The sequence below is a fragment of the Dromaius novaehollandiae genome, chromosome 3 (assembly GCF_036370855.1).
Source record: "Dromaius novaehollandiae isolate bDroNov1 chromosome 3, bDroNov1.hap1, whole genome shotgun sequence".
NCBI lineage: Eukaryota > Metazoa > Chordata > Aves > Casuariiformes > Dromaiidae > Dromaius > Dromaius novaehollandiae.
In genome coordinates, this window is record NC_088100.1 from 118,856,881 (window position 1) to 118,873,423 (window position 16,543).

Genomic DNA, 16,543 nt, shown 5'->3' on the forward strand with positions numbered 1-16,543 from the left:
TTACACTTGGACATCTAATAAGTTATCTTTAGAATATTTTCAGATGTGAACATCTGAAAGAGAGCTATCATTTTTTTTCTGGTGGTAAAGGTATTATAAGTTCTTCAAACCACAGAACAGTACAACTTCTGTATTCTTTTTAGCAGTGTTATTCAACCTCTCGTCTGTAAACATCAAAAGCTGGTATATGAGACAATTACAGCTTCTGACCAGTGTGCTTTATCAATATTTTAAACAGTCACATTTGTGCCAGATCAAAAGCCCATCTAGTCTAGTATCCTTTCTTTGAGAGTGATCAAAATCAGATGCCTAAAGAAGCATTAAAAAAATAACAAGACTGTAGCGATACTTTCTTTGAGTGTACTGCAGCCTCCAACAATCTGTGAACAGGAATTTTTATAATTATATAGCTGCTAAAATGACATAATTTAAAAATCTTATCTAAATGCTAAGTACTTTATTTATACCCTCCATACTCTTACTGCTACCTAATTAATGGGAGGCTATGGACATAGATTTTTTTTTTTTTTCCAAAGATAGTAGAGCGGCCTCCTGATTTTAAAAAAGGTTAAGAAAGGCTGTTTTATAGCACTTTTTCATTTTGGTAAAAACAAAAATAAAACCCAAATAGTAGTGAAACATCTCTGTAATCAACACTGCAAAAAGCAAGGTTGATAAACACTGCTAAAAAGGTGATAATCTATTTCACTGTGCTTATTTTGAATATTTTAGCATCTCTTCACAATGTATTTATTTTATTAACTCTGATCATGTAAAAGTCTGCCTTAAAGCACACAAGTCAATGACTTTGTACAGCTATTTGGGCAAATACTATTTTCATATGTGTCTTTATCAAGTTGTATTAGTATATGCTACCCTCTGACAATCCTTCCAAATTTTTACATTGATTAAGTTCATACTTTGACTTAGAAACAGCTTTCACTGTAGAATTATTCAGCTGTGACTCTTAAATACGGGTTTTTAACCTTTTTCTTTTTTTTCTCCTCTCCCTGCAGTTGTTTTCAGAATAATGTTGAGATCCACGTTGCACATATTCAGAGTGGTCTGAGCCAGATGGGAAATCTACATGCCTTTGCAGCTAATAACACCAACAGAGACTGAAAACTTTATTTCAAGTATACAGCAAGTAGTTCTGGAAAATCCTCTTCCTTTACATAGGCTTCACCAAATATCCTAACTGCCAGAAGATAAGGGAAAAGACGACCTCTCGGAAAGGACCCTTTTTAAATATATTATATCTTCTTCTTAAGAAAACCAGCATTACTGGCCAGCATTACATTAGATTTTTCCATTTGTTATTCACATACAGTAGTTTTGCTAACTGATAATCTCTTAGTAACTGCATTTAGTATAATAAACTTGAAAACATGCTTTCATATAATTTGAACTTAATTTTTAAAAGTTCAGATTAATTCTGCCTACTTCTTGTTGTTGGCTCTCCTGGTATGTTAGAAACGATGAAGAGGAAATGGCTCAGATCAGTAGCCAGGTGGCAGGCCTTTGTTCTTTAAAGCTCCAGTTCTGTAGGTATCTGAGAGTCGCCGTTTCAGCCGTCAGGTAGGGTGGTGACCACGCAGGCTGGGCGATCCTGACTAAAGCAGCAGCAGCAGCAGCGGGATATGGGTGGCGAACAGATGTTGTAAACTTGAGGATGCTGGGCAGGTCTATCGATGAGTCAATATCTTGTTGGATCTCCTAATTTATCATAACTTATATAAGGAGTCTAATGAAGGAATATAAAAACGTAACTGGTAACTTTCCAGGAACAGATTGGTCATGGCTTTTTCCCTCCACACAGGGCAAAAATGCTTTAGTTGGCATTTTATATAAATGACTGGTTAAACATATTGTTTTTCCGGATTTTTGTTTGTTTTGCACAACTTTTAAATTAGATAGCTGACTATCCAACAATAGCCAACATATATAAATATGAAGATTTTTATAATTAAAGATAACCAGTGAGGTAAACTGCAAAAATGAAAAGTGGAAACCTGCCTACGAGTACATTTTGGAATGTTAATCTTGTAAAAAGTGTGTATTGGTTTGTTTAAATAGTCTTGTAAAGCTTCTGTGTAATGAATTGTTTCCAGAATTTTCAGAGATAGCTGTAGAGATGTTTTTGATTCCTTTAGATGCCTCATTAAATGAGGTCTTTTATATGTTAATGTATAAAGAATATGTAAACAGGATTATTTTCAATTTTAAAATTTTGTATAGTTTAAAGATGCTTCTGTATTCTGTGTTGGTATTGTGCCACTGCAAAACTTTAGTGCAGAGTTTATATTTAGCTAAACTTGTTCTGTTAATTAAGAAATGCATAAATCTTTTATTCTCAATGAAATTTGTAACTCTGAATAAATTGACCTATGAGAGTTGATATATTTCACAAAAATGCAAACTTTTTTGCAGATGATTTCAGGTCATTTTTTAAGAGAAGTTAATTTAATTCCCAAAAACGAAGTGTTACGGCCCGGAGGACAAGGTGAGTAGCAGTTTTTAAAGGCATTTGGAAAATTTACAAGGGATATTACAAAATAAGATTAAAGGCTAATTTTGCTGAGTCAGCCATGGAAATTCACCACTTGTAACTTAATAGAGCATTTGAGTGGTCTCTGCAATTCCTCTTGTAATAGTTGCCTGCTATTTTGTGGCATTACCATCTGTTTGGCGCAGAGGTTTGGTTTGGCAGTGTAACTAAGGTGATGTACAGCTAACCCTGGAAAAAGAAACAGCCCCCTTTGCTGTTTGCTTACACCCCTGCCCTTGTGATCCGGTGCTCCTAAAACCGGCACCGGTGTCCCGTGGGGAGCTATGCTGCCGAAAAAGCAGTCCTCTTTTTGTGTCTCATTTGCTGCCTGCACAGCTCACTGGACTTGCGCGCTGCCGGGTGAGATGGCCTCCAGCACCAGCACAGGGGAAACAGCAGAGATGACCTTTTGCAGCAGCAGCTACCTGGCTTGCTGTGGGGACCTTTATACTCCCTTACGGCTTTGTTGAAACTCTGCTTGCATACTCGGAAGTTAAGTGAATGCTTTTCCAGAACAGGACTTCCTGACGCTGAATGTCAGGCAGCCAAGGAGGCTGACTTTGCCCTACTGGTAGCAGGGATCCCAAACTGCAGCAGGGAGAGGAGGAGGGAGATGGTTGTAGATACCACTACCAACAATGGTATCAGCTGGTATTTAATGAGGAGAATTTGGGAAGCTGTTTTTCATGATAAACATGACTCTTACTGAACACAGAATATATTACAGTAATCACAACACTCCAATCTTAACTCTGATTCCTTAGGTGTAATGGTTTCTACGTGCTGATACTTAAATGTGCTCTTTCCGATATTTTTTGTGTTGAAGTGTTTTTAATCATTGCAGGATAATGTAATATAATAGGAAGATGCACAATTTGTGATCAAAGTATTCATGTGCTTTCATGTGGCATTCGGCCAATGCATGTAGGTAATGTGAGCGTACGTGCCTTTTTTCTTCAGGAGGCTAAGTGTTTCACTGTGATTGCTGATAGGCTGGGTCAGAGTTAATGTTGAGTTCTGATGAAATACAGTAACAAATACTGCTGTTTCTGCAGAATGTGGTCTAATTGTGGCAGGAATCTCAAGAACTCACTACTGTTACTGTAACTGTAGTTTGCAGGAATGGAACAAGTTAGTTCAGTTTCTTACAGTCAGTAAACTCAAACTCACCCCCAAGAAACAATTGTCTCATCTTGTGTGTCCTCCTGTAAGTACTTTTCTTCTGGCGGTCTTCCTGATGCCTAAGGCAGCAGCTCCTTAGGCACCCACTTGAGACCAATGGACGTTTTTTCATGTGGGAGGCAGGGGATTGGCTTGGGGGGGGGGCTTTTTTGCTTTATAGTTTTCTCAAAACAGCCCTGTCTTTGGAGAAGTGCATCTTAATCAACTGTCCTCCCCTGCTGCTTAGCCTCATGAGCTTGCAGTCCACGCATGGTTCACCTGTCTCAGATCATGCAAGTACAGGTATGTTATGGGTGATACTGAAAGATTTTTGTACTGGTAGCCTTATCCTATCAGGTGTGATTCCCTTTATAGGTTACTTTACACTGGTCACTTTTCTTTCAAAGCATCCAAAATAGCAGAGCCTCATGTCCTACAGCTTGCTCTACAGGGCTCTGCAGCCTTGTAGGCAGAAAAAAATGGCCTCACCTTCAAAATTGGCATATACTAATATATCATTCTTTCATAAATTGATGAGTTATAACAGAGGTCCCTATTACTGCTAACTTTAATGTCCTCAGAGTTCTGTTTAACCCAAAATCCTTTAGCCTACTACTGATCACACAAGCAGCTCCAGTGTAGCACCTACAGGTCAAATGCTGGAAAGCTACAGAGCCTTTACAGTGTTCTTGAAACACTAGTAATTTAATCTAGTTTAACATTAACAGGGGCCAGAGTTGAGGTTTTGGTCCAGCTGAGCCAGCAGACAGTTTGAGGAGTTTGCTTTTTATTGCTCAGGCCATAAATGTGCATTTTCATTTGGGGAAAAAGGGCAGGTGTTGGGAACTTGGGACATGCCCTAACCAGTGATTCTGCAAAGACGCAGGCAGCCTTCGTCCCCTCTTGCTGCATCCCCTTAAAGGCTCCAGGACAGATCCAGAGCTGCTACAGCTCCCAGTCCCCGTTTCTCTTCTTACTCCCTGCCCCATGCTGTTCAAGGTAAGAAACCCTTTCCCAGGCAAACACACAACTCTCGGCTCGAGGGAGGGCAGAGTAGAGCAAGAACGTAAAGTTTTATTTGTTTTTCTCTCTCAAGAAACCCGACAGACCAGCCACCCATCCTACTGTCCTAAGACCAACCCCCGTCCCCCAAAACTGGATTTGGTTAGGTTAAACGGAAATACAAAACGTGCTAATGGAAAACTTTAAATACACGGTAAAAATATGCCACGGAGCCGACCCGCATCTCATTAAATAAATAGGTAAAGCAGTCACTACGGGCTAAAGTGCAGTAGTCGCGGCAGGCGTGAGGTAGCGCGGCGGGTGCCCGGTCGCGGCGGCCGCTCACAGGGCGCGGAAGGCGCCGAGCGCGTTTTCCTCCCACTCGGGGCCGGGCTCGCAGTAGCCGCTCGTGTCCTCGGCGTCCGACGCGGGCGAGTACTGCCCGCAGGGGCCGCGGGGCGGCGGGCAGGGGCCCCCCGAAGGCGGCGGCGGCGGGGGCGCCCCGAAGGCGGCGGGCGGCAGCGGCGGCCACTCGCAGCGGCCGGAGCCGTCCTGCGCCCGGCGGAAGGGCAGCGCGCAGCGGGGCGGCGGCGGGGGCGGCGGGGCCGGGCCGGGGCGGGCCGGGCCGCGCTGGCGGCGGGACTTGGCGCGGCGGTTCTGGAACCAGACCTGCGGGGAGCGGAGCCGCGCGGGAGCGGGGGCGCGGGCGGGGGCCGGGCGCGGGCGGCCCCGGCGCCGGCGCGGCCCCCGCGCTCACCTGGATGCGGGACTCGGGGATGCGGGTGGCGTCGGCCAGGCGCTCGCGCAGGTGGATGTCGGGGTACCGGGTGCCCTGGAAGACCTGCTCCAGCGTCTCCAGCTGCGCCGCCGTGAAGCTCGTCCGCTTCCGCCGCTGCGAGGCGGCCGCCGCCCCCTCCGGCGGCTCCGCGGCCCGGGCGGCCGGCGCCAGCGGCGGGCAGCCCCGCTCTGCGCCCGGAGGGAGAGACAGGGACGGAGGGAGGGAGGGAGAGCGGCGTCAGGCGGCGCGGCCCGGGCCGCCCCCTCTCCGCCCCTCGCTCCCTGCTACCTACCTGCGGCGAAGGCGGGCGGCGGCTCCCCGAAGCGCAGCGCGGCCATGGCCGGGGGCGAGGAGGGCCCGGCCGCGCCGCCGCCCCTTATAGCCGGCCCGGGGGCGGGGGGTCCCTCCCTCGGCCCCCGCTCGCCGCGGCCCGGTCCTAAGCCCCCGCTCCCGACGTAACGCCCGGGGTGACGCTGCCGGGGGCGCAGGCGGGTGTTGTCCTGCTCACCTCGACGGGAGAAGGGTCACCTGTCCCGGCTGCCGCAACTGGCGGCTCCCCGCTGCCGCAGGAGCATCTCTTTGGTTGGAAGACCCAAGCTAGAGGTGCCCTGGGCGTTTGCACTGAGCAGCAGCAGGGGCCGGTGCCGTCGCCTTTCCCAGCCGCGTGCCCCCTGTGCACTCCCAGGGGACGCGCTGACCGTCGTCGGGGCGTTTTAAAGACGATTTGCCCTGGTTTTGCTTTACGGGGCTATCTCCTGTGAACAGTTACTCCATGTGTAAGAAGGGTGCTTTGATCACCACAAGCCATTTTGAAGGGTTTGCTCATGAAGCATCCGCACCTCTGCGCTTTTACATGTGCAGCGGTCTGGGTGCTTCGGTGAGCAACGTCTCAGTCACCTGTGCGCAGTCGTGGCTTGTAGGCTGCAGGTGAAGCCTTTGGGTTTTGCAGCACAGTGGAAGGGCACAGCAGTGAGAAAGGTGCGCAGCGATGCAGCCGGTGTGGAGATCACTATTTTAGATCATTCATCAGCAGATTGGGGCCTCCCAGGCTCGGGCAGGGGTGAATTAGTCTGCAGATTTAGACGGTGCCACCGAAAGGGAGTTAGTCCCTATCACATTTATATGATGAGCATCTTAACTGCAATTTACAGCAAATAACATTTGCTGAAAAAATGCAAGTAAAGACTCCTTTAGCATGTAATGCAGAATAAAGATTGACATCCTTTAGCTTTTTGATGAATTTAATCTTGCTTTGAGTTACGTCCTTACAAGGACATCGATTTTAGTTTGGTAGGATTTGCTTCAGGCTTGACTTTGGTGGTGGATTAAGTAAACCAGAAAAAGAAAACATTTCTTTCAGAAAAAGGGCCTGGATACAAGCATGCGAATTTGCTGCTGCAGCAGCAGCAGCAGCAGCAGCAGCGGCTCAGGTAGCGCCTGCCACCATGGGCACCTCCGCTCTTCGCTCCATCCCTGTGCAATCCCCTTCGGGGAGGGGGCTGCTCCGTCGCGTGTGGGTCCACCCAGTGATGGAGCAACTGGCCCAAGGTTAAAACGGCTGTAGGGGCACAGCTGGTATTTTTCACGCAGCTCGATTCCCTGTGTCCCCTTCCCCCAGGGGCGGCCGCCTAAGCGCGAGGTCGCTGCTGGGGGGAGCAGGCGGCGTCCCAGGGAGGTCGCTGAACTGGAGGCGCTTAAACCGAGCCCAGCACCAAAGGATGCTTCTTACTAACCCCTAGGCACAGACTGGCCCCAGCCGTGCCGTCAGGAGGGACAAGGCATTTTGTTGAGGAGAGAAATGAGGGGATCCCATCTGGGGCTGCTTCTGGGACTGCCTGCGCCTGAACCAGGCGCTGAGGTAGAAGAGGGTAAAGCTGGGGCAGGCTGACTGGAGCGTGGTGGTTGCCAGCATCAGACTTCCCATTAAGACAACTATTTTATCAATGTATATTGAATACGTCCTCAGGAAAGAGCAAGTACCGGGAGCTAATAGACCTATTCCCAACTCATAAATCTGGAAATGGGCTCGCTCTTTGATCTCTGAGCACCGCTTTTGCAGGCGGCCACGGCTGCGATGTCCTCAGGGCCGGAAGATTCCTCGGTTCCCTTGCGCTTTGCAGCAGCAGAGGTGTTCCCATAGCTGTCTCGTCACAGCCACTAATGCGCTTCCCCGATGGGAAAATGACTGGAGATGTTTCCCAGGCCCAAAGGCTTTCATTAGGAGACATAGATAGGATATTTATAGGCTATAAAAAGAAGGAAAGTCAACTTTATTACAGTAGAAAAAAGATAACTTGTACATACTAAATTTTGTTTGTAACAGAGCTTGTAATACAAATGATGTTTGACTGCTAGTTCTGCGACCCTGGATAGGAAGTCTGTGTTTTGCAGCTTTAGAAAACAGGATATGTGTGTGTTATGCCTGAATCAGGGCAACGGGCAAAACTGCCCGTGTCCTTAACATGGCCCAGTGTTGCAAATACAGACTCCAGGGTACGCGGCTCGTGCTCAGCCACTGAACTGTCTGTTTACAGACGGCTGAGTTTCCAGCACACATTGGCACAGCTCATCGTTAGCGGCTGACGCAGCAGTAGATGGGCTTCGTCCGCACCAAGCGCTCCTGCACCTTTGAGGCTGGCCGCTGTTTGCTTCCACTCTCCGTGTCCTGGTTCCTTCCCTGCTCTGCCTGACTGATACCAGCATTTTGACCTATCTTGGTGAGAAGTCCTCCTACGCACACCAACAGCGTGTGCTGGACACCAAAGCACAGCGATTTGGAGGCAGGAACCCAGGAGTCCTGTTTCCCGGTCCTGGTGCTCGAAGCGTTAAATACAAATTCTTCTGCTCTGTAGGACTCTGGTGGCTGCCTCTATGTATCGGCTTGGTTTGAAAGAGATCTAAGTCTGAAGAAAAGCAAGAGGCACTTAGTGCTCTAATTGTAAGAGTGTGTGCTGTTGCGTGAGATCAGAGCATGAGTCTTCGGCTGCCTCCCAGGCAAGCCGGATGGCACGAAAGACAGCGCTTTGTTTCTTCTGCCAGGTTTTTCCCCTCCTAGTGCTGGCACACCTCACCACAGCTCCCGCAGAGCTTCATCCCACCAATGTGCTAAAAGTGATGCCTGCGAGGCACGGCAGCGTGCCTCCTGCGGGGAGAGAAAGCACTGTGTCTGGGTTCGGCCGCGTTTCCTCTCCCCGACGTGGAGTTGTGCATCTAGCTGTGTCCCCTCAGTCTGGCGAGGGTGTTTTCAATGCCGGGTAGGTGCCAGCATCGACGTGGAATTATGCTAGGTAAGGGCTGGAAGTATTCAGGATGTCATTCAGACTTTCGCCCCTTCCAGTTCTATGTGTTTGCTTTATTTTTTGTCCTGTTGATGCAGGAAGGGGGTTTTATTTCTTGAGATGCAGAAGCTATGACACAAGTTCAAAAGTGGCTTGTTTTTTGGCATTAGGATGGCTAAAATTGAGATAGCTGTCTCTAAGGGAAAAGCGCACGTGGTTTTTACTACCTTGTGTAGGTGGCAATGATTGCGGTCCCTCTTGGAGGCTGATTACATTGCTCTTTGCTGTATCTACCAAGAGAGAAACTTCCTGTGCTTGTGTCAGTGCTGGGCTGCTGCGCTGAGATACCTGTGCTGAGGGAACTCAAAATGCACCGGTGTCTGCAGTGAAAACACAGTTTTAAGCTTCAGGTGGAGAACATGCTGTCAGGTCACTGCTGACAACTCCAAGCATTTGGCGATGAGAAGACAAGCTCTGAAAGATGGAGATTTTGGAGAGGAAGGGGCTCTAGAGAGGAGCTCTCCATTCACCGGCCGGCTGCTTTTGAGCTTTTGCATATGGAGCTGTTGAGGTTCTCTCCGGCTGTTGAGGGCCACAAACTCATCTTCTGAAAAACACAGATGAAGATCCTGCCGTACTTGACTTTAGGAGCTGGAGCTTGGCAGCAGTGTGGCATTCGGTCATATCTGCACTGCAAAACAGATGCACCCCTTGGATGACTAACACACATGAGCGGTTTTGCCGTTAAATCTTGGAGGGGGTGAAATGCAACAGATTTTGCCCTGCAGTGGTTAGGTAACCCCTGGCAGACCCCTTCCTGTGTTTGAGCTCTTCTGGTTCATCATGTCACTTTGTGTCTGCTAGCACTCTGCATGGAGGTGGCTCTTGCACAGTGCTTATTCGTTCCAGCAAAAATCACACAGTGTTTTTTGTGTGTGCGCTCTTTAATTGAATGCTCTGGTGTCTAAAAATAGTAATGAACTTTTTAGTAGTGCAAATTTAGGTCTCTCTCCTCCACCTGACTAGTTTAACTAAGCTTGCAAAGGCTTGTTATCTTGGAGCTCTCAATTTGTATATCAGTTTTAATTGAAATTGGCCAGCAGGTTCAAAAGCTCACATTAGAATACAGGCAGACAAAGGAACAGCAGTCACACGAGCCGGATTTCATTTTCCTTAAGAGAAGGTTTTAAAAAAGCCCAATAAAAATACATTTTTGCTGTTAAGACCTCGCCTAAGTCTAACCTGTATTGAAGAAATGATGCCTGTATAGCTAATATTAGTTCTTACAAATAAAATTGATCGTGGACCAGAGACATTTTTATGGTCACATAACTACATTTTCTCCAGAGCTTTTGCTGGCATGAAAATGCCTTATAATTTCCAGCCTCTAAAATGGGGCCCTAATAGCAAAAATCATTAATGCACACTAGCCTTTGGTTTTGAGGGCATTTTTCTTTCTGCCTAAGAGGAAATCTTTAGAATGAATGCTTAATTTCCCTTTGATTGCTTCTGGTTACTTAATAACTCCTCGAACAATGCTCTTTATAACCTCCGAATGCTTTTAGAGGTTTATCAGGTCTTCCCAAAGCACATGCACACAGATCTATATATTGAGGCACATCCAGGCTCCTAGGTAGAGTCCTGACTCCTGAGATCTCACAGTGATGTCAGGTTTACAATTTAAAGTTGTCACTTATTTGTGTTTCTAGCTCTCATGGCTACAGCAAGGAAGAGCTTGAGAAGGCGGAGTGCGTACTGTCCTCGCTTTGATATAGCGTGCGGATGTCCTGACGTAGGTTCTTGAGTGATCTGAGCCACCTGCCCATCTTGGGTGTTGAGCCCTGTCCCTGGGAGCTCCTCCTCGCCAGTCCCCACTGCGCCACCGAGGCTCTTCAGAGGACCCCGCGCGTAATCCTCCGCTCCTGGGGGAGTACCAGAGCAGATCCCGGCCTCCCCGAAAACAGGGCCAGCAGTGTAAAGAAAAGAGGAGATAAGCTCTCCTGGTCAGCCGGGGGGTGGGGGGGCTGATCAGTGAGGTGACTTATTTGTATGAAAAGTACCGCCGGGTGAGGATACCGGTGTTGTGTTCACAGCTCTGTCTCTGGTCCCTTTCTGTTGTGCCAGACAAAACGGTGACTTCTGTGCCTCAGCTTCGCTATCTGTGAAATGAAACGTTGGTATTTGTGTCTGTCCCTGACCATCAGGCCCTCATCCCCTGCGGGACAGGGAGAGGGGCTGCCACGAGGTCCGAAGGGCAACTCTGAGCCTTGCTCGGGGCCATACCAAGGCTGTCCCAGCCAACAGTAGGTGCCCGGGCACCGTCCCTTTTGAGCGGCTGCCAGGGTGACCTGTGGTGTGGTGGTGACACCATCCTGCTCGGTCACCTGTGCCCAAGGGATTGGGCCAAAGCCCTTTTAGGGCTTCGGTACCAGCAGTAAAAGGTATGCAATGGAGGCTGGCACATCCGCGAGCCAGAGCAACGATGTCGGAGGTGCCAGCTACCCACGCAGGACGCTGATCATATCGCCCAGTACAGCTGCCCCTGGGGCCACTGGTTATTTCAGATCACGAAGTACAGATCCGCTCCGGCCAAAGAGCCCTGTGCACAGGTCTTCTGTGGGGTTCACGTAAACACGACAAGTGTTTGTGTCCTTTCCGAAAGAAGACTCAGTCTTGCTTGCCTAGGATTTGATTGCTTCTACGTCTGTGTAATATATTTTTTCTTTGCGAATTGAACTGCTGTCTCTCATTCTCTGTTTTTAGCAACGAGGAATGAATAGTGTCTTGTGACTTGAGCCTTGCGCTTAGGAGGGGGATGTGACTGGGTAGAGCAAGGCATTTCCTGCGAGGTGTGAGACGTGACTCCAGGATCTCCCGGCAGGTTCGTGTATTCTGTTCCAAGGAGTCGATAAGAGCCTCAGACACACGGAAAGCCTGGAAGAAAGCAGCAGTGGGGGACGCATAAGAATCTAGCAAATGCTCATGGAAAGATCAAAGGGCTGCATTTGCTAGGTCTCAACAGGAACAGATTTGGGGCAAGATGCGCAGGTTCAGAGGGGACCCAGACATAGCGCAGGGGCAGGAGCAGAGCCTGTCTGATCACTGGCTCCCTACCTTCAGAGAGAGGGAGATCAAGGGTCTGGGAGTGGCAGGAGATAAGAGCAAATGGTGGAGGTGAGGTCAGGAAGAGGGAAAGCAAGGGGCAGTAGGTAGGAAGCTATCTGGAGATAGGAGAGGTTGGTCTAAAGGGGACAGGATATTTAGAGTTGAATTTAGATGCTGTTAAACCTTAGCCTGCCTTCAAGTTTTGCGATATACTGGGAATGGCAGGATATGTGTGACTGACAGGCAGTTTTGCTTCTGAAATGAGTGGGTAGTCGTACAAGGATTTCTGGGGCAGCAAGCCTTAGGCTTAAACAATTCCTCGCTGCAATTTGTTTTCTCTGTGCCCACCTGTCCGATCTCATGATACTATGAGAGAACTTAAAGCATCTATTTAATATGAGTTCATCGTGTTGCTTTTCTGAATCACATGCTCTAAAAGAAGTCTGTAGACTCCATTCTTAGAGAAGGGGATTTTATCATAGTTGATCCAGGTGGTTGGGTATGCAAAATAACTGGGCTATCATCTGAACTCCCAATAGTTTCATTAATTCTTTGCATGGGCAAAGGAAGCAACTCTGTCTTTGCAGATGAATTAAAAAAAAAAAAAAGAAGAAAGGAAGGTAAGAACAGAAAAGCTAAGGAAAAAGAAAGCACCCTCTTTACCTCCTTTTTGTGCAGCACCTACTTACATGGAGCCAGGGTGCAGCTTGCAGTTTGAGGCTGGCGGGGAGGGGCAAGATAGTATGGCATGTACCAGAGAGGCCACGTCCTGTTTAAATAGCACTGTATAATTGAAAGAAAAGCTCCAAACAGTCCCCCGCCTGCTTTTTAAGACTCTGTGGCCTTAGGAAGCAGTGTGGAGGAATTGTTTTCTACCATTTCTTGGCAGACGGGTTTTGTGGTCATACAGTAATGTGCTGCAAAAACAGTACTGCTCAGCCATCTGCTGAGGCTCCTCTGGGGAGCAGCAGACGCAGTAGCTTCTCCTGTTAGCACCCTGTCCTGTTCTCCTGTCCAGGCTGACCGCATGCAATAAGCTCCTAAACCCCCATGGGCTACTGCACGTTGCAGTCTTCCTTCTGCAGTTGCTTAAGAAATGAGAATTACTAGGTGTTTGGTTTCTGCCCTGCAGTGTCTGATATCTGTCTTAGTGCCTGAGCTGCAGAAATTTATAGATTTTATGAGAATCTCACTTTTTTTCTTTTCTTTTAAAGCTGAACTCTCACAGTTATTGAGAAAATAACCCAAATATGAAGCAAATTTTGCTCTGATGGTTCAACACCAGAAGGCAGTACAAAGAATCCGAACTTTCCCACTAATGTCAGATGCCTGTTAGGATGTGAACACAGATCCACTGCCTTTCTCTGTCTCCAGGTTGTCTTGTGCTGATAAACCCCACAAGTTTTCCTCTCCGAGTGGTATTGAGTGGAGATTTTTTCAATTGGTTTCCCTGCGTTTCCCTTCTGCTGCTGCTCAGTGCCTTACACGTGCCCAGGCTGATGCTCCGGCTTCGTTCTTATCATTCGCTCTAAATGATTCCTGTCTTCTTTCCTAGCTAGTTTTAGAGATGAGGGACTGTTCGTCTCTCATAATCTTGGCATTTGCAACAAAATCATTTTGTTTTGCTCGAGCATTTTTTTTTCTGTTTTTTTTTTTTGTCATTTCAAAGACATTCAGGCCTCTGTACTGTTTGGAAGATTTTCAGCTTTAACATTTAGAAGGAAGGAGGGAAGTTCCTTCTGACGTGAAGATTTGCAGTTGATCGTTAAATCAGTAGTTTCTGGTGATCAGAGCTGGCGAGTGCAGCAGTTACTAGGCCATTTCATGCAGTAATTCTCTTCTGTGAGAATTGACTCATGCTCCTTTGCTATTTAAAATCATGCTGAAGAAAAGAAAAAGAAAGAAAATGCCATGCAGCGAACCCCGTAGGCATTATTTTCGAGGGTTACCCTGATTTTTTGTAAGCCCACGGCACAATTTGCTGGTGCCTGACTCACACCGAAGCTCCACGCGTTTGCACAGAGAAGTACCTCCGTCCTCCTCCCCCAGCCCAGATAAGCAGTCTGAGACCTTCCCACACGTGGCCTCTCTCCCGGGCCAGGTTCCCGCTGCCTCCCCGACAGCCCTGCGCCCGTGCCCCCCCGGGCTGCCCAGCTCAGGCATCCCCCCACCTTTGAGATGCCTCTTGTTCCCCCTTCCCCAATTTAAATGGCAGCTGTTTTTCTTTGCCATTATGCAAGCCCAGCTCCTCTGTGTTTATTTCGGGGGGGTGTGTGTGTGTGTGTGCTGTCTAAAGGTCCTTCTCTCTTCCCTTTCCCTAGTAGTTTTCTCTCTTTCTCTGTTGTCTTTTAGCCCCACAGCTTCTTTCCCCTCTCTTCTGCATTTGACCCAGTTTGTCGAGTGGGGAATGTAAGACTTTTCGCCTTGACAGCTTCTCTTGGCCACCCCTGGAAACGTCTCTGGGCCGCTGGACACACACCAAAGAGCAAATACCTTTATTATTCTAAATGAGGCAACTGCACTCCCAGATCAAGAGTGACGCCAGACAGCAGTGATCACAGCAGCTCTCTACTACCATCTTAGCCACGACCCATACCCTTAGGAGACCCTATTTCCCTCTTTTACTGTCATATCTTCATATCTGGGAGGCTGCTATAAGGTCCTTGAGGTCAGAGAAAGTACAAGGGAGTGAGAAGAGCTCGCTGCAAGGCTGGCTTCAAAAAAAGCAGCACTGTAGCACCTGTGTTTCTCTTTCCGCTCCCACCACTTCTATCACTGCTGTAACCAGCCTGGGGCTCAGCCGCCCGTGCCTAAACTGTGAGCGCAGGCAAAGCCACCATGGAAAGTTCTGACCCCGCTGCAGTGGCCGGACAGTATCTCCAGTCGCAGCAGCACCTGGCTGCTCTGCATCGTCTGCGTCTTGTTCGGTGCCAACAGAGCAGCGTGCACGGTGTTGCTTCCCCAGCGTTTCAGAAAGGCTGTGTTTCTCACTCCTCTTGCCAAGATGGAGAAAATTGGGGTCTTCAGAAGGGAGAAGATAAGGAATTTCCTTAGGTGACTCTCTCTCTGTTGAAATGTCCTTCTTCATGTGTTGTTTTCCTTATCAGACGTGGCAGCAGCAATCGCGGCAGGTACGGAGGAGTCCGGGAGAAACCGGCAACCTGCTGGCTGTGAAAATCCTGATGTGCTGAAGCCTGGTCCCCGCTGCCTGAAGAGCTTGGTTTTGCAGCTCCCCAGACCAACGGTGGCCTCCGCGCTGGCTGCACGGGGCCGGCTCCTGCCGGAGAGAGCAGGGCAAACGCTAGCTGCGCGGTGAGAAGGGGCACCCATGTGAACAACCGGCTAGGTGTGCTGCGCCCTTTTCTCATCCTAACGGAGGGTCCAGCAGATGTGCGAGCATCGGCCACCTTCATCACGAAAAGGTATCTTAAAAAAGGTATTTAAGCTTTCCACAGCAAGAGGTTGTCCTTAACAGCGATTGCCAAGGCTGGGCTCTGCAAACATGTACATCAGATGCCCCGTGAATGCCGGCGCTCTGGTTGCTGGCGGGACGGTGGGACGGGGAGCGCTGGCGGAGGCCCTGGGGTCGGAGCGAGGCAGGGTCCGTCCCAGAGCAGCACTGGTGCCTGCGCCCGCTCTGCAGGCCTTCACCCAGCCGCGTGAGGGGTGGAAGAGGCAGTGCGGCTTTACCAGCCTCCTGGGGTTGGCCCCGGTCGGAGATCCGGCTTCTGCTGTGAATTTGATTTAGGATTGTGTAAAATGTGTCTGCACAAATTGCTGCGGGAGACAAGGGCACTGCAGGGCTGCCTGAGCCCTCTCTCCTCTGCCTGCATTTCCCAGGATCACTTCTCAAACTCTTGCCAGTGTTTTCCTGCAGGTGCGGAAACCCTGGACCAAAACACACCAGTGGAAAAATGTGTTCACTTTTTCTTCACAAAAAGGGAGAGAAACTGCTGTAAATTTCTATTTCTGTGGATCCAAGGTGCTGTTTTTCCTTCATGTTGACATGAAAAATTATGAGTCATGCAGAAAGGAGTCATTGACTGCTCTTTGGAGCCCTTGCAGAACAGCCCGACTTCAGGTGCTTGCAAATCTTTTTGCTCAGCGAAGTCGTCGGGCCCTTCTGGAAGTGACGCCTCAACGTGGCGTAAATAGGAAGAGGGGGGACGCCTTTGCCAGCAATGCCTCCGGTGGGCTCAGCGGGAAAGGACAAGGGACGTACCTGCTCTGGCTGGCACCTTTTCTGCGGAAGCGTGCCGCTGTTAGGCCCGGTCATTGGTGTGCTGCTTTAGCAAAATACAAATCCTAGTGTGGATGCTGCTGTACTAGCAAAGGGTTATTTTCCACATCCTTCCTCCAAAAAATAAGCTATACTTGTAAAAATAGAGATTTCACTGTTATAATGCCTGGTGGGGCTGACAGAGGATCCTAGTGAGGATTTGGTCCCAGGCCCTTAGTGCTGAGCGGAGCGGGAAGGCCCCGCAGCAGCAGCCCGTGCTGAGGCTATAGGAGCAGGGCTATAGGCGCAGGCAGCAGCATCCTAGGGCCCCTGTCACTAACGTGGTAATAGCAGGGCTATAGGTACCCAGGCCGGAGCGTCACACTGGGAGGGCAGCACTGGCGCTGCGGTGAGGCCGCAGAGCTCTTCTGCATTTCCCCGTGTCGCGTGTT

General features: G+C 49.0%; 2 protein-coding genes across 4 annotated transcripts in view; one reads left to right on the plus strand and one right to left on the minus strand.

The window, feature by feature from the left end:
• LIN9 (lin-9 DREAM MuvB core complex component) overlaps nt 1-2,398 on the plus strand; it is a 39,555-nt gene extending 37,157 nt beyond the window's left edge. For all 3 annotated transcript variants that reach the window (XM_064509940.1, XM_064509941.1, XM_064509942.1), the window contains one exon: nt 1,017-2,398. In XM_064509940.1, coding sequence (XP_064366010.1) covers nt 1,017-1,122 — 106 coding nt within the window. In that variant the 3' untranslated portion in view covers nt 1,123-2,398. The remainder of the gene's footprint in view (nt 1-1,016) is intronic.
• Nucleotides 2,399-4,916: 2,518 nt separating this feature from the next.
• Nucleotides 4,917-5,827, minus strand: MIXL1 (Mix paired-like homeobox). The gene is made up of 3 exons (XM_064510189.1): nt 5,782-5,827; nt 5,469-5,698; nt 4,917-5,380 (listed from the first exon to the last, which is right to left on the minus strand). Exons 1-3 carry the CDS (start codon nt 5,825-5,827, stop codon nt 5,054-5,056), a joined length of 603 nt encoding a protein of 200 aa, XP_064366259.1. The 3' UTR covers nt 4,917-5,053.
• Between the last annotated feature and the right edge of the window lie 10,716 nt (nt 5,828-16,543).

What these genes read in the sequence shown, in the direction of transcription:
- MIXL1 (XM_064510189.1), bottom strand. Translation starts at nt 5,827, where the DNA reads ATGGCCGCGCTGCGCTTCGGGGAGCCGCCGCCCGCCTTCGCCGCAG. An exon ending in GCCGCCCGCCTTCGCCGCAG is followed by an intron (nt 5,699 to 5,781) that starts GTAGGTAGCAGG and finishes TCCCTCCGTCCC; the next exon opens with TGTCTCTCCCTCCGGGCGCA. An exon ending in TCCCCGAGTCCCGCATCCAG is followed by an intron (nt 5,381 to 5,468) that starts GTGAGCGCGGGG and finishes CGCTCCCCGCAG; the next exon opens with GTCTGGTTCCAGAACCGCCG.